General features: G+C 47.9%; 1 protein-coding gene across 4 annotated transcripts in view; it reads right to left on the bottom strand.

Annotated features, from left to right (window-relative positions):
- Positions 1 to 6: 6 nt before the first annotated feature.
- The window catches only part of LOC108574038 (3-phosphoinositide-dependent protein kinase 1), a 181,774-nt gene continuing 155,957 nt past the window's right edge, over positions 7 to 25,823 (bottom strand). For 2 of the 4 annotated variants that reach the window (XM_017936542.1, XM_017936539.1), the window contains exons 2-4: positions 2,612 to 2,854; positions 901 to 2,301; positions 7 to 797 (exon numbers count right to left, since the gene is read on the bottom strand). In XM_017936542.1, coding sequence (XP_017792031.1) covers positions 687 to 797; positions 901 to 2,301; positions 2,612 to 2,785 — 1,686 coding nt within the window. In that variant the 5' untranslated portion in view covers positions 2,786 to 2,854 and the 3' untranslated portion in view covers positions 7 to 686. Of the gene's footprint in view, positions 798 to 900; positions 2,302 to 2,611; positions 2,855 to 9,140; positions 9,214 to 20,607; positions 20,673 to 25,823 lie in introns of those variants that run through there. The other 2 variants (XM_017936541.1, XM_017936540.1) reach the window with 2 other exon arrangements.

Here is a 25,823-nt window from a genome sequence, read left to right as displayed (position 1 = left end):
AGGCCAGGCGCGACCTCGATCACGGGCGTTGTGTCACAAAGCAGCGTGCGGCGCAAACGCTGTGAATTAACACAGCCGAGAAACATTGGCTAAAAAATTTCGCTATTTTTCTTTACGTTGGTTCTCGCGTGTCTCTTGAAAATGCCGTCGGGCAGCCTCTTCAAGATAGTACCTCTCCCGAGTACGATTAATAAATATTACAGGGAAACGCAACTGGGTTTTTAAAAAACGGGCAACTGCACGATAATATCGATACGCGTAAACCTTTCATTTCTATGTTTTTCGTTTTTCTTTGTCCTCCTATACCCCCTGTGTGTATTACCCTTCGGAGGTCCAGTTATCATATAATATATATAATATAAACACTTTGAATTTTTACCTAGAAAATTTGTCCTAAAGCTGTACATAACACGCTCCGAACGCGCTAGAAGGTCGCTATAACTTATTTCCTAGAAAATGTATCTCCCCTAAACGACGAATTACACGCTAACAAACGATCTAACGTATTTGAATCGCCTCCTCTGGCCACACGAATGGGCTAAACACGATCCTCTAAGATCTCGGTGATCGTCGCACCTCGCGGACATTTTATTTTCCTTTACCGTAATATCGATGAAACCTCTGCACTCTCTCTCTCTCTTCATCTGTTCCATCTAAAACGGATCTAACGTTCATCAGTCTTCTGTTTAAGCTGGGGTCTCCTGCAGGCCGTAGTAATGGAGTCGCATGTTCTCGATCGCTCTACACCACTCCAATGCGAATCCTTCGGGATCTTCGAGATAGTATGACCTGTTTGGCTGTAACGAGATAAGAAAGAAACGAATGATCCAACTGTTCTCCCGTGTAAACATCGTGAGAAAGAGAAACATGGGCATTGTCATGGATGGAAGAGACATTTACCGTGTGGACGAAGAAGATTTTGAAGCTCTTCGGCTCGACCCTAAGTTCCGGGCTCCAGGGTATCTCGCCCTTGAGCACCATGTTCACAGGATCGATGTAATACAAGTGTGGTCCGGTGGTGAGCAGGAGCATTCTCCGTCTGGCGAAGAGGCCTTTCCTCTTGTTGACGAATCCCTGCTTCAATATCAGGTTACCCTCGACGAAGACGTCCCATTCGTTCGAGGCACGCTGCTTCTCTAGCCGGTTCCTGATGTCATCCTGTGTCAGATCGGTGATGTTACCCTCGATAGCATTTATCCTCGTTCTCCTTGGCTTCTCCACGACTGTGCTGGGTTGCGCTGGTTTTTCACGCTCGGTGGTTGTCACGTCCTCTTCCTCGTTCTCCTCGTCTTCACCGATACCCAGACCGAGAAGCCTCGTCAGTTGTTTGTCGTCGAGGCCTGGTTCCAGGTGATCGGGAACCCTGTACTGCGACCTGAGCTCCTCGTGCTCTGACGTACGGGGCAGATAGGGATAGATAGGCGGTGGTGTCTGCTCGTGAAGGGTCTCGAAGTCGACACCCTTGAAGAACGGATGCGCCCTGATGCTAGGATAACCGGCGCCATGTTCGTCCAAGGCGCCCAATCTCTGCGATGGCTCGAGTACCAAAAGCTGACTGACCAGTGACCTAGCCAGCTCGCAGAAACCATCGGGAATCTCGTACTCGAGCTTCAGGATCATTTGGAATATCATGTACTCGCTGCCGGAGCGAAACGGTGGCAGGCCGGCGACCATCTGGTAGACTATACAGCCGAGGGCCCAGAGATCGGATGCCCTGCTCGTTTTATCCGTTAACAACTCCGGCGACACGTATTGGGCAGTACCAACGAACGAACCCCTGCGTTCTCTCCTGTACTGTTTCTGGTGCTGCTGTTGTTGTTGCTGCTGTTGTTGTTGCTGCTGCTGTGGGTCATCGGTTGGTGTGTGCGTCACCGCCGTCTCCGGGTCCTTGAGGATCTTCGCGCTGCCGAAGTCGGTGATGAGCACGTGCATCTTCTCGTCCAGCAAAATGTTCTCCGGCTTGAGGTCACGGTGAATGATGCCGAGACCGTGAAGGTACTCGAGGCCGCGTAGAATCTCCGCCGAGTAGAACTTTGTACACTCGATGTCGAACGAGCCGACCTTGTTGATGTAAGGCAGGAGCTCGCCGTTTTTAGCGTACGATAAGACGAAGTAGAGTCTCTCCAAGTCTTGAAAGGTGCAGAACAGGCGCACGAACGAATGCTTCGCGCCCGCGAGCATGTTCAACACCTCCTTCTCCCGCTGCACGTACTCGGTCTTCTTCTCCCTGATGATGTGACGTTTGTCGCACACCTTGATCGCGTACTCTTTGCCACTGTGGATATCCTTGGCGAGGTAAACCTGTGTGCAGATCACAAAAAACATCGTCCCGTTAGAGATCGATACTCTTTCTTCTCTGCTCTTCTTTTAGTCTCTACAAAACACGCCGTGCGTGTGGCGTGTGTGCACATGGAAGGAAAAATCTAGAGAAAAGAAGGTGGTGGTGTCGGTGGTTGTGAAACTTTCATTCGTAACGAGGGGAAAGTTTTCGAGAATCAGACCGACAGGAAAGGTCCAAGAAGAGGGCGAGAACACTTTTTCTTCCCTCTCCCCGGTTGTAATCCAGGAGGTTCTTAATGATTTAATCGAGTTAACGAGATAATACACTTACGGTGGAGAAGCTTCCCTCGCCGATCACCTTGCCAAAGATGAAATCCTTGGGAGTGCGCTTGTGCGTTGGCGTGTTGGTGGTAAGGGCCGGGTTCGTGGTCGGCGAAACCCGGGGCGCCAGGGTGTTGGGTGGCACAACCACACCATTGGTCACGTCGTTCGTTGGTGGAGACATTTTGGACACCGGCCCCTCCACCGTTACTGCCGGCTGTGGCGAAACGGTAAGCGACTGGTTCGCCACACACTGCAACAAAAACCATCCGACACTTAATTACTCGCTCCTTTCTCTCTCTCTCTCTCTCACACATACAACTATTGACTTCCTCTATTGGGTTTGGATCGTGACAACTTTGTACATCGAGAAGCAATACGTTCTACGAACGACTGTATCGCGACGATTAGAGGGTTGCGTTTCATTTCTAATCGACTCGCAGCACGGAGAAAGATTAAAAAACGATGCGGTGGGATAACGAGGAGGCGTATGAACTCGTGTGTCCGGCGCACTTAACTCCTCTCATCCGCCAACGATCGTCCGGCACCAGGAAATCAGGCACCGGAAGTGACGTCAGGCCAGGCCCGACACGTGGCCGCGTCGGTGCGGGTCAGAACTACGGACTCTCGCTTTAGTCGTTGGTCGTCCGACCACCGAGCGATTTCGCGTGAAACGAAAGTGACTCGAGTTTTCACGCGTCGCAGTCTCGTATCGCAACCTGTGCACGCGTTCGAAGATCAAGGTTAAGCGGTATCATTCGGAGATCTACCTGTTTTCTATCGTAAGCAGGTGAATTGAAACATCGTTTCACCCGGTGGAATATATTCGTTTTGAATGTTTCAACAGTCGATGGACGGGGAGGAGGAAAAAAATAAGGAAACGACGATAGAGCAGGAAACGACATGGTGGAATAATCGATGTTTTCGAGGAGACCGTGTGCACTTTTCCGTCGAGACGTTTTCCCCATCGAAGGGGACACAAAGGAACCAAGAAACTGTCTCTCCTCTACTCCCGGCTGGTAGAAAAGAAACGGTCTCACGAATCCCGGGGTCTGGACAAATATTTGTCAAGATTGCTCCCGTTAATGCTGACCTTCGGAGGAGAAGAGACGTTGCAAACAGTGCCCTCGGGAGACCGAGCGGTCGACCTCTCTATCTGTCTCTCACTGTTCGGGGTCGGGTAAGGGTCGGGAGACCGCTTTGTAATTGGAAATTATTTCCTCTTACGAATGTCGATTCGCCTCACATGCACAGAAATTTCCACGGCTCTCGAAGCTTCTGTAACAACAGACCTTCGAAAGCGTGATACGATACAGAGGAGGAACCCGGAGGGATACGTCGCGACAGATGTTTTTCCCTGTGCCTGACACGGCCCGCGTTGTAACGGGGGCAATCGAACGAAACTGAAGAGGAGGAAGGAAGGGTTGAGAGAGTGTAGACACGTACACGAGCGTGATTTTTAAGCGGCGATCGCTTCATTTCCGGTTCGAAAGACGATCGCGCCCCTTTCGCCGCTTCCTTCCTACCATCGGCATTGTGTACTTCCGCCGAAAGACGGATCCCGCGTTATACCCCGTGACAATAGAAAGGAACAAGTTCTCATCCTCGAACAAGAGAATCCGGATAATCCTCCGTCGAAATGCTCTCCTTTCTTCTCTGACCTTCGTATCCTCTCCTCTCCCTCGCTCCGTAAGAACGGTCAAAGACCGTTTCCCAAACAAGCTTTTCTCCGCAGCAGAGAGAGAGGAGAGACAAGGGAAATGCAACTTTTTGCTAACGGCGCGGGTAAATATCGACGACGTCTTAACGAGACGCCATCGCCGAAAATGAGCGGCTGCAGGATACAGAGGGATGGCGCCTACAAAGCAACCTTCACGACAAAAGAGGGTATAAATACGCAACGGCCCATTTTCCGGATGCACCGAAATTCTTTCGTTCGCGCGTTAATTCCCCCCCTCCGAACTGAAAGTGTCTCGGAAGAGAGACTTACATTCCCCATACGCAATTTTATCACGTGGAATGGTAAACAATTTTACTCGGTTCTCAGATTACAGTCTCCCGCTAGTAAACTCGTCCGTGAAAGGGTTCGACGAGTTAATCAAGGAATTCGCGGTGGCAGCAGCGACGACTGCAGAAGGACAGGCAAACGGAGGGGGGTAGAGAGAAAGAAGAAGAGGGATTTATATTTAGAACGATGAAAACGCAAGTCGGCAAGGCCCTTTCTTTCATCCCGTCTTTATCTACCTTTCCTCGTTCTTCTTCCCAGGCCGGTTACGAGGCGGGCCCCACGGCGTCAACCATCCGTGTCAGGACGTCGACCTCGTCGAGCATTTGCCCGAGAGCCACCCAGCACCGGCCCTAACTCCCTCTGCTTCGCGGCTGGCTTTCGCTTTGCCCCGCTAGTTTATTTATTTGCTTATCTATTCCTTGGTCCCCTGACTCTCGTCTACTTCTCTCACACCCTCTCCCCTCTCCCCAACCACGTTCTAACTCTCCCTCTATTCCTCTATCCTATCTATCCGTCTCTCTCTATCTCGCTCTATGGCGGAGAGCAAGGGGGATAACCACCGACGGATACCGCAGGATAGAGAGAAGCGTCGATCACTAGATATCAACGAGAGAGAGAAGTCTCGGGGCAGAGGGGACTCGGATAATCGATATACCGACTAACGTCCCACCAGACGACCTCGCAATTTGCTTAGATCGTAGATATATGCCCCGTTCAAGAGAGTATCACGTGCCAGTTTTAAATAAACCGCCCCCCCCCTCTCTCTCTCTCTCGCTCCCTCTGTCCTACACAACATGGCTGTGCTAAGCGCGCGTTGCCAATCTGACAAATCGTAAACAACGTTTTTCACGGTGACATTTCGATTTGTCTGTGACCCTGCAACACTTTCGCTACACACCTCCCTGTTAAACAAACCTCGAGGACACGCCGCGATCTGTTTACGTCACGAGGTGTCCTCGTGACAACGAAAAACAGAGGAAAAAAAAAGTACGAGAAGAAAATCACGCGCGTTTATACCGCGGGGAAATTTAACAGGAAGGCGAAACCCCGAGACACACGTAACGCCCTCTTGTTCGATCTTCTAAAAACGAAATAACTTCGCGTGCGTCCGTTAAACTCTCTCCTCCCTCCCCCTGACGCAGCGCGCGCGGCTTCTTCTCTATGCTTCTTTCCTCCTCCCGCGATTGCTGAATCACCCTGTACACACAACCCAGCAGCATTCCAACGGACATTCTAATTTTAGCCTTGCTCGTCCCGTCTCCTTCTCTCGCGCATTCTCTCTCCACGCGCGCCTTGTAACGCTCCGCGCCGTTCTCACTCTGTCCTTTACCCTCCGACGAATCTCTGTCGCTCTAGGCTCGCGAGGTTATGTTTTTCGTGCAGCCTGCCGAGTGCTGCCCTCTGCCGATGGTACGCGACACTTTCCTCTCTCTTTCCCCGCCCCTTTCCCTTCGCGCGCGCATATATACACACACCAGCAGCAGACGGGGAGAGAGAAAGAGGAGCAGCAGAAGAGAGGCGCGCGAGAAAGAGACAGCGAGAGCAATGATCGTGTATACCCCTTCTTCTTCTCCGTGGTCGCATCGGGCTTTTTGCCGGCTACCAGAAGGGACTACGCCTATTGGCGCAGGCGGCCAGCACTTTTGCCCGTGAATGAGATGTTTTGCATTCGCAGACGCTGAGAAACGTGTCGCGCACGGGCTGCGCGGCTAAATTGGAACACACGCCGTACCACGGCTCGACGAGAGCTGCCTGTTCAGAAGGAGACTAATAAAAGGGCTTCGCGACAAACAGGGCGTCGATTTTCTATACCGAGAGCAAGCCTCTCGATTTCCTAGCGGGAGAACGCGAATTGCCGCCTCTTTTGTGTCCATTTCTCTCTCTTGTCGTCGTCGTCGTCGTCTCGTGCACCTGATCTCTCTACACGGTTTACACGCGCGCGTTCAGCTTGTCCGATTTCAAAAGCATTAGTGTAAGTTGCGTGTTACTGTCGTGGAGCTTTTCAGGTGCGTATTCCGAGATGCACTTGTCTCGAGAACGTACGGGGAGGGAGGGGATTGACAATGGGGAACAACAGTCGTTCTAGAATATTATATTATATTGCGACTTTGTTGTATGGGATGAATAAACAATGTAGACAAATAACGTTTCTAATCTTTGTATAACCGTTATTGTCACTGTTTTCGATTCTATCTGAGATTGAAAAAAAAAGCGCATTCAAGAAAGCTTCGAGGTTAGGCGTGCACAATGGAAAATTAGTGCATGGACGTGTGTAGATTTGGAAAGATGATTACAAGAATATCTTTAGAATGTTTATAGTCGAAGAAAGTTCGTTGTATGGGGTTGCACAGGGTTGTTTACAAATGGCGTTAGAAAGGTATTGCTACATGTTGTGTATTGTTACGAAAAAGGGGCGCCACGGAATTGTAAACGCCGTCTATTGAACGCTCTCGTACGACAACAATCTATAGCTAATCGAAATTACGACACGAGTGTTATCGATGCAGGACAATCTCGCCCGCGTAAAATATCGACACGCGCGTATCGATAACTACAAACACTACCGTTGCGGCTCGCACAACCTCCGATGTGTTCAAAAGCATCCTCCTGAGTCATTAACCGTTTGAACGAACCGACACATCCCGCGGTCGCCAAAACTTTGTTTTTCCTCTTTCGAGTGCCCGTCGAGAGGATAAGCATATACCAGTGACAAAGATCGAACTATGTCGTGAGCAAGAGATGGCCACAAAACTGTTTGCTTTCACATCATATCGTATCGTATAAACAAGTGGTCGATCCAAACATGTTTTATCGGTCGCGAACCTCGACGATGTCCTCTCTCTCTCTCTCTCTCTCTCACTCCCTTTGATGCTTCTCAAGAATTTAGCGGAATTTTGTGATCACACCAAGTTCACGTGTATCGCGCGCGAACGCCTCGACCTAGCGATCTTGGCTGCTTCACCAGAGCATTCCCGATAATTTGTTGTCGAAACTCGTACAAACACCTATGCGCGCTATTATCGCGAGACGCGTTGCTCTGTGTTTAGTCGATAGTCACACCTTTCGACGCGCGCGAAAACCCTACGAGACGCCATGAAATTCCTGCTTTCGAATCTCCTACCATCTATCTCTACGAATACTTACGAATAGAATCTTTCCAACAGTTTTGCCGATTGTTTTCCAACCGTCGGTAACGTTCAAAGTTTCTACTTTTCCCCCTGTACAACACTACATGTATCGGTCGATGCAACGAATACTCGTGTAAACGCTCGTTTGACTAGAACCCTCGGTGTGGTGGTGGTGACGAAAACAAATATTTACACGTCTGTTGCGAACGAAAAAATATTTTGTAGATCGTAAATAGACGTGTCACTGAATTCTTTCACTGGATCGCGAACGAGTATCAAAAGTTTCAATCTGTCCAAAACAGGATATTATTCCTGGCCCGACACGGGGAGAGCACTACTTCGAAGAGAATTCGTATAAAGTTGGTTTCGACAGGCAACGTAAACAACTTTCGTACCGCGTCGTGATTACGCTGCCTGTTTGGGGGCTCCGGGTGAATTTATTTAAAATTCCAGCGAGCATAAATTATTCATGCTTCGAGGCGGTCTGTTAACCTCCTCTTTCTTTCACCTCTTTTTCGGCGTACCGACTTCGTACATACACTGTTCCTTTTCGTTTTCGGGACTCGATCTCGACCGAAAATCTCGAATACACCATGTTTTTTTTCCGTTTCGAAGGATTTCCGTGAAATTCACGTTGCCGCGTCCTTCGCGAAACTGGTCGCGAATAAAATTTCGAAAATGAACAGGTCGGTTTGGCGAACGAGACTTGCGAAAATATTGACGCATCGGATGTTGTGACATTTCGAAACGAAATTATTTTTCCCGCCAAAGAGAGAAAGAGATCTCCGCAAGCACTCGGAGAGAACTACGACGGAGAATACGAGAGAAAGATGAAAATTATCCGATTGCCGCAACGAAATAATTGCTGATCCCGTGAAACACGGTCACTGGGAAGACGCGCCTTTTGAGTACAAAGTTGCCACACGCTTCTTCGTTCGGAGGTATAGTATCGCGATCCGTGGGAACGTTCTTTCAGAAGATTCTCAGATATTTTACCGAACAGATCAGATAGAATTATTCGAGAGTTGATTCGACGACCACGATCGGAATTGAACGTTTCGACGAATTTTCACGAACAGTAAACAATCGGTTTCTAACGAGGCTGATTGGCCGTCGAAACGATAGTCCATTGTCACGACGACGAAACGTCCATCCCTTAAGGCGTCACTACGCGGGATTTCGACGAGTATCGATGTACGGGTAAACAGTAACGAAACGTTTCTAAAATTTCGCTCTGTTTCCGCGAGAACGAGCACTCTCGGACACAGAAGTTGCTGCGCGCGGCGTCACACTCGATCACACCTTTCGCGGACTGCTCGACTTATTTTTCCACCGTATATAGTAGGCAAAGGCGCGCGGTTTACGGGATTCGCGTCGTTGTTGGTTAGATGTTTTCTTCTTACCTTGAAAAATTTTTTAAGCCTCCGGTAGCCGCGATGAAATCGCGACACGCACTGCTTCTTGGAATCCAGTTTGAATTGTTAAAGCCACAGTTGCGGAAATGAAAGTGAAGAACCAAAATAATCGAATGAATCAAAAGAACTTCTGTTGCTTTTTTTTGTTTTTGTTGTTTTTTTTAGTTAGTGAACTTTCGTAAAACCGGATATGTGTCGCGGCTGTATGTTACGGTTATTATGATGCGAATTTTCGACAGCGTCTCGATTATGTTTCTTTCGATCAGTCTCGGGTACATATATACATATATATGCAATGCGCGGGAACCGAAGAACGAAAAACACGTTCGTGGCCGTTGAGAGCCGTTCGCTTACTGAATCCTACGCCTGGCGTGTCCCGGCTGCTAACCCGCGCTTTCCCCCCACCATCGACCACTCGTTGGCGGCAAGCCTTCCCACCACCGTTGCCCCAGGCCCCCACCACGCATGCTTCCACCTCCAGTAGTAAGACCCGCATCCGGGAGCGGCGGTGGGGAGATCGAGGGGTAGCGAGATCCCTCCACCACCAGCGTCGATGGTAATCTTACCGCGGATCGTAAAGCACGCTTACCCCTGCGGTCAAGTGCGAAAATTGCAATGAAAGCATTGAGACACCTCCCAGTCTTTCTCTCCTCTTCTTGTCCCACTGGTATGACCACCGTTTTTCCTTTTTTCCCGACACCGCGGGACGAAAAACAGAAGACAACGAACGGCCACAAGGATAATATAATTTCCTTCGGTCGCGGTTCCGTTAAATTCCTTCGGGGAAATATTTTCGAAATCTCGACGATTCGTGTAAACCACGGGAATAGAGTATTAACGGATAGCGTGTTTGCTGATCGGCTCGCTCGATGTAGGTACAACGGATACTTTTCGAGAATTGCTGTTGCGTGATGTCATACCAAGTCAGAGTATCGATGTTAATCTCGAATTTCCATAATTTTAAATTCGCTCGCGCTCGCGCTCGCCTCTGAATTCGAATGAGAAATGCTGCACGAAATTTTAGACAAACGTCTCGAAAACGTTGTACCAATTGTTCCCTGTATGCATTCTCGGTTAAATAGAGTTTATGCAGGGAACGTCAGAATGTCGGCGGTTTCCCAGAAAAGTCTATTTCCTTTCATGTTAAAAACTGTCTGAAAATTATCGAACGAGTTCGCCGATAGCCAATAAATACGATCCTTCTAGCTAAAATCGGCGCTCTATCGACAGTAAACACTGTGGACAGTTTGTCATCATAGCGAAACGTTCGGAGCGACTTTACGTGCGAATTTGACCATTGCCGAAGGAGAAGGGGAAACGAGACGAGAGAGGGGCGTCAGACGCGCGAGCCAGTGGTGGGGAACGGCTGGGGAATCCCGCTGTGTGCGCATGCGCGGTTCTCCTGGTGGGGTTACTCAACCGACGGCGCCAGTATTCTCATCCCCCTCCCTTCCCCATCGAACTTCTGGCTCGTCGGTGCTATGTGTTGCCTTGGAAGGGAGGGCATGGATCACACGCGCACACTACACTGTCTCTCTTTCTCTCTCGGTGTGTTTGTTTGTTTATAGTCGCGTTCTGGGAAATACCCGATGCGAGTAACGGACTCTTGTGCGCGCGGAGGCTTGCATTCCCATTCTGGCGTTGCATCCGGTCGGTTCTCCGCGAGTATCCCGACGAATGCCTTCCTTAGTATTCTTCTTTGCCCTGCCACTTAGCATTCCCTCTTCCCTGGCTGCGCTTAAACGCGTGTCCTTTTAAAGCCTCCTTTACGTTTATTCATCCCGTCACGGATGCGAAAGAATGAGTTACACGTTTCTCGCTAACTCGACCATTCTCCGGCGATTAGTACTCGTTGGATGTCAATTTCTCGAGCCGCGCTCGCTGCTCGAGTTTCCTCGAAGTGCGCGTGCGCACACACCTTTACCCAAGCTCGTGTTGTGAAAATGTCCCGTATATCCTACCGCGGCTTTCGTTTTTTTCGTTTTTTTTCTCGATGTCGCATCCGTGTATAATCGTGTTGACGTTGGTTAAACGTATTTTGACAATATTGTTCCGCGTGCAGTTCGCTCTACAGGGAAAATAACCTCTCGATATTTTCCCTATCACAGTTTGTTGATTATTGGTCTATCACAGCGCGGTAGCAAGTTTTGAAAACAGCCGACGATAACCTAATCACGGCACGTTCGATACAATCGAGTACGCAACGGGCCGATAAAAAAAAAAATTTTATCGCGACATTCATTCGAAAAGTAGTTCACGCGTAATCTCAAGAATGCAGCACAGCGGCCACGGTACCTCTCCGCCTGCTGTGTATACGCACGTATGTACGTGCGCGCGTATCTACAAATCGCACAACAAATATTGTACTATGGAATTGTGTAATGGTGCTGCGCGACGGAAAATCGAGACGTGTGTCGCACGATAAAGCCGATTATCAAATCGACAATACCGTTTTAGGGGAAATCAGTAGGTACATCACCGACGATGTTTACCAAGTCTGTAAAAAAATAAAATTGCACGTCCAAGAACTTCTTCGAAATTACCTTATCTGTTGTTTCTACCTTACGCGTGTACATAAAAGAAGAAGAGAAAAATGTCTAAATAAAAGGAACGGTTACGTTGGTGCATCTGCACCCAGGAATACTTGAACCTATTGACTTACACCTTCGAATAAGTGCTTGCCCTCAGCTAACCACTAACTGGGGGTAACGGTATATAGGGCCAATAGCGTTCTCACCTTTTACGGGTCACTGGGCGAGGATACGGAAGACCATTGTGACTCTATCTGACCGCAAAGAATGGGCTTTTTTCTTACCGGTTTTAGGTTATTTCACCTATCGCACGGGGACGTGCCCGTAAATTCAAAATAGAAACGTAAAACTGGCAAGATCGTCGATTTAAATATCGAGAGAATTCTGGTTAGCGTGGTACGGTTGAAAATGTCAGCGTTTCTTTCGTCGTCGTTCGACGCCATGACAAATGGTGGCGCGCACCGTTCACGACGGCCATTCGTTTCACGAATCTCGGTCCATTTGTTCGCGCGCCGTCGAATTACGAATACGTCGTCTCGATATCGGTGCACGCAAATGCGTGGTCGTCGCTCGACGTTCCACGACACACAGCACTGCCTTCTCTCGACTTGGTCGATTAATATCCGCGACTAGTTGCTTTAATAACATTGTTGTCCGACGGTTCAACCGTTGATATCTTGTTTACACAAAGTTGTCTCACGCGGCCGCGCGCGCGCCAAGATCGTCGGGCAACGCGACCGCGAGGACGGGAACGACAAAGTCCAGCATACCGAGAATGGTTTCGCAGTTGTTGACTCTTCCGCGAATCAGCGGCATTATCGTTTCTTTAAATGAATAATTGCCCCGTTGTTATATCGTTTGCGAACAACAGTCTAGTTCGGCCGTACCGTGTGTCTAGAAATACGTATATTTTGATCGAAGCGACCGGACCTCGAGCTCGTTTACCCCTCTTCCATTTGAGTCATCCACCTGCCCACCTTGAATATTTTTCATTCGCATCCAAAGAGGAGTCCGGTGATCGAGCTCGCCTTGAATTGCAAATCACGAGCAACGTTGCCCCCGCTCACTTTGAAAAATTTCACCTCGACGAACGGTTGCTCGCGTTCCTTCGTAATCGTACACGATGTGTTGTTCGACGTATGACGCGTTACCACGAATTACACACCTTCCGTTCAACTCGGAGAAACTTGGAAAACTGAGGTAGAATTCTTCGTTTACAAAACTATATCGAATACCGATACTTAACCTTACGCGTATCGAGTAAATTTAAGTACACATCTAGGCATGACGCCTATTAGACACCTGTCGAAGCTCTCTCTCTCTCTCTCTCTCTCTCTCTCTCTATGGTTCGAAACGAAAGATTCCATCGGTCGATACAGAAGAGCTGTCAAGATGGAGCGTGACTTAGGTAAACAAAGAAAACGCGAATGGAAAGAGCGAACGCGATCTCGTGCTGTGGAAGTGTACGATCGGGGAAGGACTGAAAAAAAACCTTTTATCCCAATGGGAGGTTTCCACTGAATATGCCATGCAGTCATCGAACTTGGTAACGTTATTATCGTGATCGTTTGCTCCAGTGCCTCGTCGCAGTGTAAACAATGATCCGTCGCCGACCAACTGGCGGCAGCGTCGCGGCACTCTAGCGAGAGAAGGCGAAATGCACACGGCGGAGTGGAGGAGTAGGAGGTGGGGAGGGGGAGGAGGAGGAGAGAACGAGAGATGCCTCGTGACGTGTTACCGACTGCTACATAATTAGCGCGCGAAAATAGATTTTTGCGAAACGAGCCGAGCTCCGCTCTGGTATGTCAATGAAAACAAATCCTTGTTCCCCATTTTTCCCCTCTACTGCTCCCTTTCTCTTTGTCGAGGCCTGGTAGCTCCGGCGAAGGCCGCCGAATACTGAAATATACACGCCGTTGGGAATAGTCGAATCATTGTTTGCTCGATCGAGTCCCCGGTTCTACTTACCATCGTTCCCGCCTAGCTGCGTACCTAACCTAACTTCCCAAATAACCAATTCCGATCTTTCTCCGTTGGTTTCTAATTGAAATGTTCCTCTCTTTCTTTCTCTCGGTTCGGACTTTTCCGAAAATTCGGTAACGCGTAATCTTTCGAAACGGTAGAACGAAATAATTTTCACGATGTTGCGATCGAGCGATGGAAAGTAGCGGCGAGATAATGAAACGATTAGCGGGATCCGTCTTTCGAGGTTACGACGCGCGATTGCACGCAAAACGCCGCGACTAAAGTACAGCCCCGGTGTTGTATAATATTTAGTTTTAACGGCTAATATAACCGCTTATATTTATCATCGCGGTGGCCACGTGCACGTGCCGCGTATAAAGCAATAAAGAGACACAATTGTGCAAACATATAAATGTAATTGAAAAAGTTGCGACACGTGCGGCCTTGTTTATGTAATGCAGAAAATTTGCATCGATATCCGGGCTGGATCGTCGGGCATCCTGCGGAAATTTATCCTTTTGTCGTTCTAATTTCTCCCCACCCCTCTGCGCCACCTCACTCGTTCCGAATGCCGACCCTTCTCTCTCTCCACCCGTGGAATATTAAAAAAGCCATTCTTTGAGGCAAATATGAAAACGACGTAGGACGAACCTTTGTGCACGGTTATTGCAAGGATAGGTACCTCTACCTTTCGTCAAAGCGTAGAAAATAACTTTTCCTTCTCGACGTTCTGTTATTAAATTTCAAACCGTTACCGCGTAGCGAAACGATTGTAATACGCGTGTCTTTTTTTTTCTTTCGCATTTTTCTATATTTTTTCATAGTAAAATTGACGGTTACAAAATGGGAATTGCAAACAGGAGTGTAAATAGAAGGGGGTCACGACTGGTCTATTCTTTCCCGTAGAATGTCGGCGCGCTTCAATGCGGAAGCCTGTATTTAGAACACCCGGTATATAAACGGCGAGGCGCATCTTCTAGTATACGATCTTGCTTGTGCTAATGTCGGTGCCAGAAAACCACTGGAAAATCGGTCACGAGTGACTAATCGCCGAAGAACGGCCGGTGTGGCCGTTCTTGTTCCACTCGCTTCTCCCGCGAGAAAAATATTAATTCGCTATCTTAACGACCGAGAGCCCAGTATCGTGTCCCTCCTTGTAAATTGAAACGTCACCCTTTCTTCCCTTCCTTTTTCTCTGTCCCTTTCGTCGTACCTGTACGTTGAACGCGAACAAATTTTGTATTTCCCCGAGAGATATTAATACTTTTAAGGTCTCGAATTCGTTCTATCGATCGAGAGAAAACAGTCAATTACGTTAATGCGTAGTATTCCGCGTTTAATGCGTAGCCAGATAAATTTAGAAAGGCAGAGAGACGAGGCTCTCTCTCCTTTGTCTTTGACAAGCAGAATAGATCAGACGCGTAGTGCGTGCGACACCGCAGCCGCGTCGATGATTAATCGTTTATCATAGCGGATGATTGTTATGCCAGTCCGGTTGCCGTTTCGCGGACAAGAAACGATGCCCGTCTCGTAACATGGACACCGTTTCAGAGGTGCTGCAGCAAGGTGGTGTGTCGGGCGTCATTCGACGCGCGTGTCACAACGATACCGAGCGATAAAACGATCGCGAACGATAACCACCTCGCCTTTGTTGGTATCGAGCGTACGTAGAGAAAGAGAGAGAGAGAGAGAGAAAGCTGAACCGAAAGGAAAACAGTTCGGCGAAATAAACTGTCGGCTAATTAACGAATGCAACGAGCCCCATAGACATCTCGCAAACAAAGGAGCGCCACCGGTGACGCCGGCAAAACGATGATTTGAAACGAACGTCGCCGAGATAATCGCTTCGGCTTTTTCTTTTTCGCCAATTTTTCAGAGGGACGTCCTTTCAGGAGGATTCCGGAGAAACAACCCCCGGTGTTTATTTATCGTCCGCGGAAGAAAGGAAAGAGGAGAGAGAGAGAGGCAAGGTGAAAGAGCATCGAAGAGGGAGGCGTTAATTGGATGAAAAGGAAGAGGGAGAGGTAAATGGAAGGAGAGAGGGTTCCTGAGAGGAATTATAATTGATAGCGGTGAGATACGAGGTATTAGTCGAGGGTTGAAAAATTTCATCGTTCCGATGAAGAGGTCGTGCGAGCGAAAGATAGAAAGAGAGGGACATTAAATGGCTATTATTAACAGCCGTCCAGACGGTCGTTACGATAGCCAGGACGCTTGAAATTACTCTAATTTCCACGAATCTGCCGCTCAATGAGATGCAAATTCCCCTATTTATTTTCTCGCCCGGTCTCACTCTTAATAAGACTACATATACACGTACAATGTTACTAGAACCGTTGTATGGCAAAGCCTTGTAATTTCCTCTCTAATATGGAAGCATGGACCATGCCTGGCCTGTTAGCGAAAATTTCAATTTAATACGGTCCGTCTCGAAGCTAGAGCCGAATAGCGTGAACGTGGATTAATCGGGCGGTCTCGGCTGGCGCGTTTTCAAGCCCGTGCGAACAACCATACGGTATTCGTCCCGCTGTTATCAACGCGCGATCGCGTGGCGTGCGAACAGGCCAACACGGATCGACGTTCGTGGTGGCGCGCGAGCGCAATCGCAATCGCCGTCAGATCTGATCGGTGAATTCCAGAGCGATCGACGATTGCAGGATCTAGCGCTTACGTGACTAATTAGTTGGGAATTCGAGCGAAATCGAACGCGCGCACTCGATAGTGCGTTACGAAGGTGCACCGATAAAAGTCTAACGGTCGACGTTTTATCGATTACATTGTAGTACCAGCAGTTGGGGGGAGGTGTAGCGAGAGAGAGAAGTTGCCGGAGCAAAGGCATTTGCAAAGGGTGTCGATAGATTTTCGCGCAATTTTCATGCGTTTAAAGCAATTATTCTTGGAGAATAAAGGTACAGTATGGAGAATCGAAGAAGGGGCACAGAATCACGGTAGAACCGTAGGAAAGAAAAGTCAATAGACGAGTGCACGCGCGGAGCAGCGGTAATTTTCCTACTCGAGGCAACGAAACCGAGGCAACGTCTCGCCGCGTCCGCATGAATGGAAAAAACACGGGGTGGGGATTAATCGAGGAGAAACCAGATAGTCGACGTGCGGAAGAAATGCAATTAGAAAAAGAGAGCAGCAGGGAAACGTGGGAGAGAACAATGCGGATAAAGCGAGTCAGCCACACGAACGTATACAACCGCGAGGAGATCGACGAACACACAGGGAACGGAACCAAGTGTAGAAGAGAGAGACCAGGGAGATGAAAAAAGAGGAGCGTATAGTATCGCGGTGACCGATAATGCGAGGCATGGCCGCGTCTGGCAATAAATAAAAAAGTATTTGTACCGTTTATCGGCTGTTTACGACGGCCTGGTCACTTACAGCAATATAGTAAATCGCGTAGGCCGCGTGAATCATTGCTGGCCAAGAGAGTAGCGTGTCTCTCGGTTCCGTCCATCTTCCAACTCCTCTCATTCACCGACGACGACGACGACGACGACGATCTACACACACTTGATCGACTTGAATTTCCGAAATCACGTTCCCCAATTAATCCTACGAAGCGGAGAAGCTGAAGCATCGGCCACGCGATACACTGATAAGGTGCACGTGAACGAGCGCAAGGGGCAACCGAGCCAGAAATACATGTATATAACCGTCTGCGAACCGTCTGACCGTGTTTCGATGCCCGAAGCGGAGACCGTGTGTGTCTTTATCTGGGCCGCGGGAGAACGAGGTTACTTCTCTCCGCGGGATCGCTCTTTTATTTCCCGGGTAACAAGTGTTAAACGGATCTCGATCCGATCCCCGATCGAGACGGACAAAGTTTAGTCGTGTCCGCGAACCACTCGAGCACGTGGCTTACAATTCGTTATCCCCGTTGTCGCGTGGAATCGTTTTAACGCGTATTATCAATGCTTATCGGTTGCACACGCGAAAAGAAAGACACGAATACCGATATACAGAAGGACCTCCGTTAATCTCGCGTTTAGACGAAAATATGTGTCGTTTATCGAATCTGAACTGGGTACTGTACACAGCGGTGGTGATATATCTATATAGCCGGAGGAAAGATACTGGTAGCGCAACAATCTGTTATGTTGCTCTCTTAATCAGCGAAACAAACAACAGTTCGTTTATGCGGTTGTTGCCGCGCTTCAGTAAACAGTCGGCCGGTTGGAAAAAATGTACACGTGCGCAAAGTTCATTTATAATGCAGCTTCGCGCGTATCTCGGCTGCGTTCGACACACAACAATCGGCGGTAAATAAGTTTACCCGAAAAAACTGTTACAAACGGACCACGAATTGCACCGCTTCGCCGTGTACAATCGCTGGCGAGTGTCGTTTCCACGGCGGAAATTAATCGCGCCGGCTTTTCGGCGATTTCACGCGCGAGAGAGATTCTCTCTTTTCTCCCCGCTGGAGTCAGTCGGAGCGTCGAGGCTCACGTTCGCGATAATTTACAACATCGTTCGCGATCTCTCTATGCCCGAACAAACGATCCCCCGTCACCTGATACTAATAATAGCGTAATAACGCGCGGCCTGATTATTTATGACACTATTACACAACGAGTGCGGCGAGTGGCTTACGACCGGAGGCGCCACCGCACCTGGCCACTTTTGAAATTCGCGCGAATTAATGTCACGGCCGGGCGCCGCGAAATGTGCTGTTACCGGGAACTCTCTTTGCGATCGTCGATCTAAGTACTACACTGTAACGCTCACATTTCTTTCTTTATTCCTTTTAGCGTCGCTGCGGAATTTTTGCAATCGTCGTTAATTTCTCATTTACCGAAAGTATATACTATGTGTGTGTTTAATGGGAATGAGCGAGTTGGAAAGATCGGGAATTATGTGTTAAATGACGAACGAGATATCGGGGACGAGTTCTAGAAATGAAATCGAGCTGAAGCCGGATTAAAAAAGAAGATCCTTGTAATCCGCTTAAATTCATCTGCCAACTCTCTGATCGATGCACCTTCGTCGGACCTTCGCTCAATTTACTCCTCCTTTAACTACCCTAAGTGTAATTTGTAGAACTTCGACGTGTGTAGCAAAGTAGAAACTTTCATAAAAGAGAACGGTCGAGAATAACGCGTTCGACTATTGGATCATCTCGATCCGTCCTCCTACCTACCCCTCTCTCACGCGGTGTGGTCGTTTCAATGGCACGTGTTTACCGTGTCAGGTGCCAAGCCGAATTTTAGCCAATGCTATAGTGGGCCAACCAGCTAGGGGCTCGTGTGTCGCCAAAGCTTTCTATACGCTGTGCGAGCTAATAACGCGGTACACTGGTGATTAACGTGATCAGATTAAAGGTAATTAGAAAATGAAGCCCGTATACCTAGCTAGCTTACGATCTCTCGTAGCTTTTCCTTTTCAAGTAGAACCACGAGTAGGTACAGTTTGTGAAACGGATTTCGGTTTCCTTTTGTGGCTTGTCTCTCCTTTTCAAACACCACTGAGATGAGACAGACGTTGATTACCATGTGTATGTGTGTGTGCCTTTCTACCATCTCCAGGGTAATTATAACGAAATGTAAATGTTACTCTAATCAGAGGATTCTAGAACTAATTTCGAATGTACACGTGCTTAATGATCGATGCTTATTGGTACACGAGTACCTTCACCTTCGTCTGGATGATTAATGAAAAACTGGTTTTATGTGCGTTCATGTAACTTGTACATGTGTCGTTGGTTAATTTTGAATTTCACACGATTTGTCGTCGATTCTCGATAGTCGGGAATATCTGTAAATTTGACGAGGGAAGAGATTGTGTATACGTGAATTCGAAGGTGACAGGATGAGAGAAACGCAGCGTGCCAACACCGGTAACTTATTGTCCCAACGGTGGAATCTTTGTGATCGATCGTGGGTGGCCGTCTATTCTTTGGGCCGACTTCCGGCCGCGTCCTACGGTCCATGGACAGAAACGGACAGGTACACACAGAGGGAGAGAAGAGGAACGCGTAGGTGTGCCTGCATGCGCAGGGTGACCTGATTTGTATTCGCTGACGGAACGTCGTTTGCTAACTCGATGAAAACCCACATCTTCCGAGTTCCGTCGATTCTGTTGCTCACGCTTTGAATGCGAAAGCGACTGGAATTGTCTTAACGCGGACAAAGGAACGTGTAATTTTCCCAGGAGTTACCAAGTCGAGCGCGGGCTTCGGACTTTGTGCATCAACCGAAAAGGAAAATCGAGGGTAATAGATCCTTGGAGAGTGTTCCATTATTTTCGATCGATCGCGCCTGACAAATACGTCGATGTAAAGAGTAGGTAGGTAGTTGAATGTACAGTATGGATAATTAGAAAAGTAATTGAGAACAGATTGGTGTGCGAGATATCGTAGTAATTGACGAGTTATGGGAGTTGGCTGTAATAGGTTTGAATATTGAGCTTTTAAGGGAAAGGCAGTTTGCTGTGTTAACCCTTTCGCTGTTGACAATTAAGTAATACGACTTTCGCTACGCTAAAATTGATACTGTGTAAACGAAAGCTCCATGTAATGGGTTTTTTGGATCTTGTAATCTAGTCCATTTAAAAAACTCAGTCACCTTGGGATCGCTACGAAAACGCACCATTTCCCAAATTTCTGCGATCGTTATACCTTGTTCGCTTATAATTACTTATGATTCAATTAGAAAAACTCCAAGTGCCCTTGGGATCACTACGAAAACGCACCATTTCCCAAATTTCTGCGATCGTTATACGTTGTCCGCTTGTAATTACTTATGATTTAATTTAAAAAACTGAAGGTGGGCTTGGAATCACTATGAACCACCATTTTCGATATGGTTTAATTTAAAAACTCAAAGTGATCCGAGGATCCTATGAAAACACACTAATTTCGAAATTTTTGCTATCGGCGTTCGTTGCCTATTTATAGTAAATAAATTTTCAGCAACAAACTGCTGAAAAATAGAGCAAACACCTTGCGTACTCACATGATTGAATTCAGATTGAACAACCTTCTGAGAGAAGCAGCTGGAGAGCCCATGTATCGGTACATTTCCGCTGAAACCGTTTGGAATAATTGGTCTCACCATATCGTCTCTGTGCACTACACTCGTTAACAAAGAATTCTCTCCAAGTTATGCTCGCGCGAGGAGATCGAGCGACGCACCGAGAGTGTAATCCTCGCGATAAAACGGCGACACTTGGTGTGTTTGGTTGGCCCGACGATGACGACACACTACGGTCCCGCGATGATTATCGAGGATGAAAATTGGCGGTCGCGACGTCGTCGTACCGTCGGGTACGAACAATGAAAATATTTTCTTTTCTCTCGGCTCGTGTACGACAGGTCTGTTTTTATTCGGTTCACGATCGCAGCAGACGGTTGTTGCACGTGCAACCACGTTGCATGTGCGTCATTGCGCGCGTTCCTCGCCGATAATGAGCCGCCAAATCGGCAGTACACGCGGCACAAAAGCGCGAACGCGGCTACGCTTACGCAGATTACGTTACGCGACCGAACCACCTGCGAAGCGCGACTGATTAGCGATCGAAGCACGATCCGCTACGCGACCCTGGCTCGCCTCGGCCCGTTATCAAGCCTGTGCCGTAATCGTTTTTTTTCCTCTCGTAAACACTCCAACTCGGAAGCCGGCCGAGCTTTGGAAAAGTTTCGAGGAGACGGAGTGTCAAAGGGTATCGTTTATGTAGCAGATCGCAAACCTCCTTGTGGTAACTCTGCTCGATTAAATGGCCCACGAACACGATAATGTAACTAATCTTTTTTTGGATGAAAATTTAAAAACGAATTAGTATTATTTTTAGAAGCGTTACCTTCCAAAGAATGCTGAGAGGAGCGTTAACGGAGATTGTTAAAGTCGTAAGTGAGAAAGGTATAGTTGCTGGAAGCGATATTAAAGGGCCGTTCGTCATTAGTGAATTGATATTTTAAATGTCTGCTTAAGCGCTTACATTTTTCTCCACTTGATGTAAATAAGGTCAATTTTATCTTTCTTTTCATTATTTTGTAGATTTTTGCCACAATAGAAAGGATAACGCAATATGGGAAGAGAAAGAAACTAATTTTGAAAAAACTTGCGCGAGTCACGAGCACGAACGTTAAAGGGTTAAAGCTATACAGTATCAAGCCTCTATCACTTCCTGCTCGATATTGCTAAAAATCAGCCTACAGCTATCAACGATTAAGGTACAGACAATTTTTTTTAAATATACCTCAATGCAAGAACCAATTCCTAGTTGACATTCTCCTTAACCCCTTCGAATTGCTGTTTTTGCGCTCGTGTTAAGTGTACTTTCACACCTGACTGATTTTACGACCCCGCCATATCGCTTCCACCGACTATACTCCACTCGCTTCACTAGACTCCGCCTGTGACGCTCCTGCAGCCGCCACTTTAAGGTTTCTGGTGGCACACGCTGACGTAGCAGTAGAATCCTCGTGTTCGTTAGTGATACGATTGAAGATCCACCGCGGATACCCGAAACAGCGCGGACATTATTGCATTGAAGTTCGTCGGATCTGTATCCGACTCGATCGCCATATCCTATCTCTTTGTCACGCGACGCTACATGATCCTACCTACCATTTCAATCAATACGAAAAAATACACCTATCCTCTCTCGTTGTAATTATCTAAAAAAAAAGGGTCTTCCGCTCTGCACAGCAATATTTACCCCAGACGATACCTGCGCAGCTTCGCCGTATCGGCGAAGTGTGTCGAAATTTTTCAAGTGCTATCTAGTTCACTCTTCAAACTGGACGTAATCCACTTTCTTAACCTAACTTCCGGTGACTTGGTTAGTTTAGATACTAAACTTCAGAAGGAAGTTAGCAAAGGGGGATGAAATACTGGGTGAACAGTGATGTTAATGGCGAAGGATGTTTACATTCGATCCGAAAGGTTTACGATCGAGGCGATCGCGCGCAAAAAGAGAGAGAGAAAAAAAGAAGTGGCGGGACGGTTTTCGTTGGGCGTACGGGGAGGAATTTAGGCGGATGGATGTGCGTTACCCTGCTGAGGATGCCGCTCGTAAAACTGGCCATAAAAGACGGCTATAAATGAAGCCGCCTCGGTACACAAATATTAATAGCGTGGATTAGTTAAAGGAAAAATAGGGACACGTGTTTACATTTACAGATCGCGTTTACGAAGCGCGCCGCGATTCCTATGACGTAATGGACGCGCGTGAACGTATCCGCGAGCAGCTGAAAAATATTTTGCGCTACCAACGAGACGCGCGTATTTTCGGCTTCTTTTTCCGAGGCGCCGTTTCTTCTTTCAATCATCGTATCGCACAATGTTTGATACTTTAATTGCTGTGTCGGTAACGTCTAATTTCTTTCATTTTTGTTCGACAACGATTCTATTAAATACGCGAAAAAGTCGAACGAAACGTAATGTTATTACAGTCAACCGAAGCGTCAATGGAGTCGCTCGAAAACGGTAATTCGATGGTTACCACGCCGCCTGTAATAACACATAATTGCGGCGTAATTGCATCGCAGTCCACTCTAAAAGCTACAAAAAGAAGAATCCTCCTCTCTCTGTCTAGAGAATCATTCTCGAAATAACGAGTAACCAAACATTTTCGGCGAACCTGAACGAAACGTGGATTAGAAAGTCGGAGTAGAAAAAAAGAAGAAGAAGATATTTCAGGTGGAGGAGCGTGTAGAACCGGCGCGTTTTTTAACGAGGTCGAAACGCGCGTTTCGGCTCCGGACAGGCGCGATGGATCCGCGAAACGAGGCCGCGAGAAAAAACGCGAACGGAGCTGATCGAAAGCGAAATATCGACGGACCATGGGCCCGGGCTGAAAATACGATCGCGCGCAATAATAATGGAATTAACGACGGCGGCGTTTCCCGCGCTGACGGCTCAAGGTGGCGCGCGCATGACGCGACGTCGTCGCCGCAATTCGTAATTGAACTTGTTGAGTGTTGCGTGGGTCTTGTCGCGAATCTTATTTTTATTTTCCAGTTGAAGCAGAGAAAAAAAAGAGAGAAAGAGCGACACAAGAGAGAGCGTGCTTATCACGCGGCAGCGTCTTCTTTTTTTCTCTCTCCTTCCTCCGCTGTAAACAAGGAAATATCAGTGTCATTTGTAACAACGCTATTTTTCGCCTCTAATTGCTGGACAAACATGGAAATCGGCCGGGCTCGCAACCGATAAACGCGAAGTAGCCGAAAGAACACGGGAGGGAGTTAAATAAAATTCAGCAGAAGCGAGGATCCTCCGTGCGAGTTTAACCGAAGGTAATCGAGGCGCGATCACGCGAAAATTGCCCGACTAATTGCCGCGATTCACCGGCCCGCTAATTAAAAGTACACATCACTGTTTCGCAAACGTTTTCCCTCCGGGGCAATCCACTTTTATTTTTTCTTCTTTTTTTTCGAAGGACAGTTTAGCGTCCCGCCGGTAACGCGTCCCCTCTTTCATACGTATTAACGAGCTCGTGGCCCCGGGGTAAACAGATCTCGTCGACAGGATACACAGGATCGCGCGTCTCGATGAAATTCCTTCGCGTATCTTCCTCCCGTTTCTATCAGAAACACACTTTCGTTTTTCCCTCCCGCCTCGCGGAAACTTCGTCGTTCCGTCCCGCTTATTTAATTAGACAGTCAAAATTGCAGTATCGCGATCACTGCTATCGCCGTTATTTATCATCGCAGCGCGCGAAATTTCGAATTAACCGCGAGAGATAGGATAAAACCGTTGCGGCGACGGTTTCCTGGAAGCGAAAGCAGCGCGGAGGAAAAATATTTTGAAACAGAGGCCAGGTACCGCGAACCGACGCGAAGACGAAGATCGTCCATGGCCGGGCATGCAAATAAAGGACGGCGACGGTCCGTCGAAAAATATCGTAAAAGTCCTCGAGCCGGCGTAAATATTTTGTACGACCGCGGGAGTAAATACTTCGATTAAAAGAGGGAACGGAAAGCCCGCGAGGCCAGGCTTGCGCCGCCGCCTGTTCTGGCCCGCGACTCTTATCTCGTCGGTTAACGAGCGGATCGACGGCGACGACGGCGACGCGACGGGCCGCTTTTGTCGATGCTGGAGAGCACGGAATTTCGGCTTGGAAAGTTTCGGGCGGACGAAAACAAGATTACGGGAGCTTCGTTTCGCGCGAATGAAAATATTACGCGTTCGATGCCCGGGCCGAGATCGCAGGTACCAGATTGCACCGGTTCGGGCGGAACGGTCGCTAATGAAAACAATCGTTGTCTCGAGCAACGAGAAAGTAAAGTACCTCTGGTGACGCACACACGATCCAACCATCTTGCATCTTATCAGAGGACAACGATGAGAAGATTACACGCGTATCTCGTGTAGATCGAACGGCGAGGAGAGTGACGGTAATATTCTTTCGCGTGCTTCGTTTTCAAGAGCTGCAAAGTTCGAGAACTGGACGATTCATTGATGAACTTCGAGATTGGCTTTTTGCAAGAGGTGCTTTTTGTTTCGAGGTGCAAAATTTCCGTTTGTACGCGGTGTTATTGTTGAAACGATAACGAGCTCGAGTACGATCGTTTCCTCGTTCGTTTCCCAATGTTTGTTCACGTGTCCCTTATATTTATCAGTACGGAGTTATTTTTACACCAGGCGAAATTTAAATAACAATCGAATTTCGTGTTCTTTAGGCGTTGTTCGATCGTTTCCGCGAACGTTTTCTGAGGAATTTTGCAAGTGGAGTGGGGTCTATTTTATAATGTACCGTAGGTCTACCGCTTCGGATAATTCCAGGTTGTAATCGTTGAAATTAGGCGTATGGGGATATGAGAAAAAGAGGAAAGCTGGGTCGTTCTTGTGGCAGACACTTTGCATACCAGCAACAATTCAGCTCAGTTCTAACGTTATAACATTACGCCATAAAGTGGTCGCGGGCCGCATTACGTGCACGCACAGGACGTGCATGCGAGCCGGTACGGGTGAGAAAGGATCGTAATGACAACCGTAAACAATGCCTCCGGAAAACCCAACGCCGGAACACTGATCGAGCCCGGGGAAGTGACGTTCCCCTCGTGTTTTCGTCATGACGAATCCTCATCGACGGAACTCGTCTTCTGTGAGAACGAGTTTGTTAAGTCCAAAGTCGATGTTTTTCCAGAATCGTAAAGGAGAACCATTGTTTTAAAGCATTTATCAACTCTTCTTCGCTATTGCTGCAAAGAAATTTTAACCCTTTG

Source organism: Habropoda laboriosa, unplaced genomic scaffold (genome assembly GCF_001263275.1).
Source record: "Habropoda laboriosa isolate 0110345459 unplaced genomic scaffold, ASM126327v1 scaffold145, whole genome shotgun sequence".
NCBI lineage: Eukaryota > Metazoa > Arthropoda > Insecta > Hymenoptera > Apidae > Habropoda > Habropoda laboriosa.
Note: the sequence above shows the minus strand (reverse complement) of the source record. Positions and strands in the feature narration are given on the sequence as shown.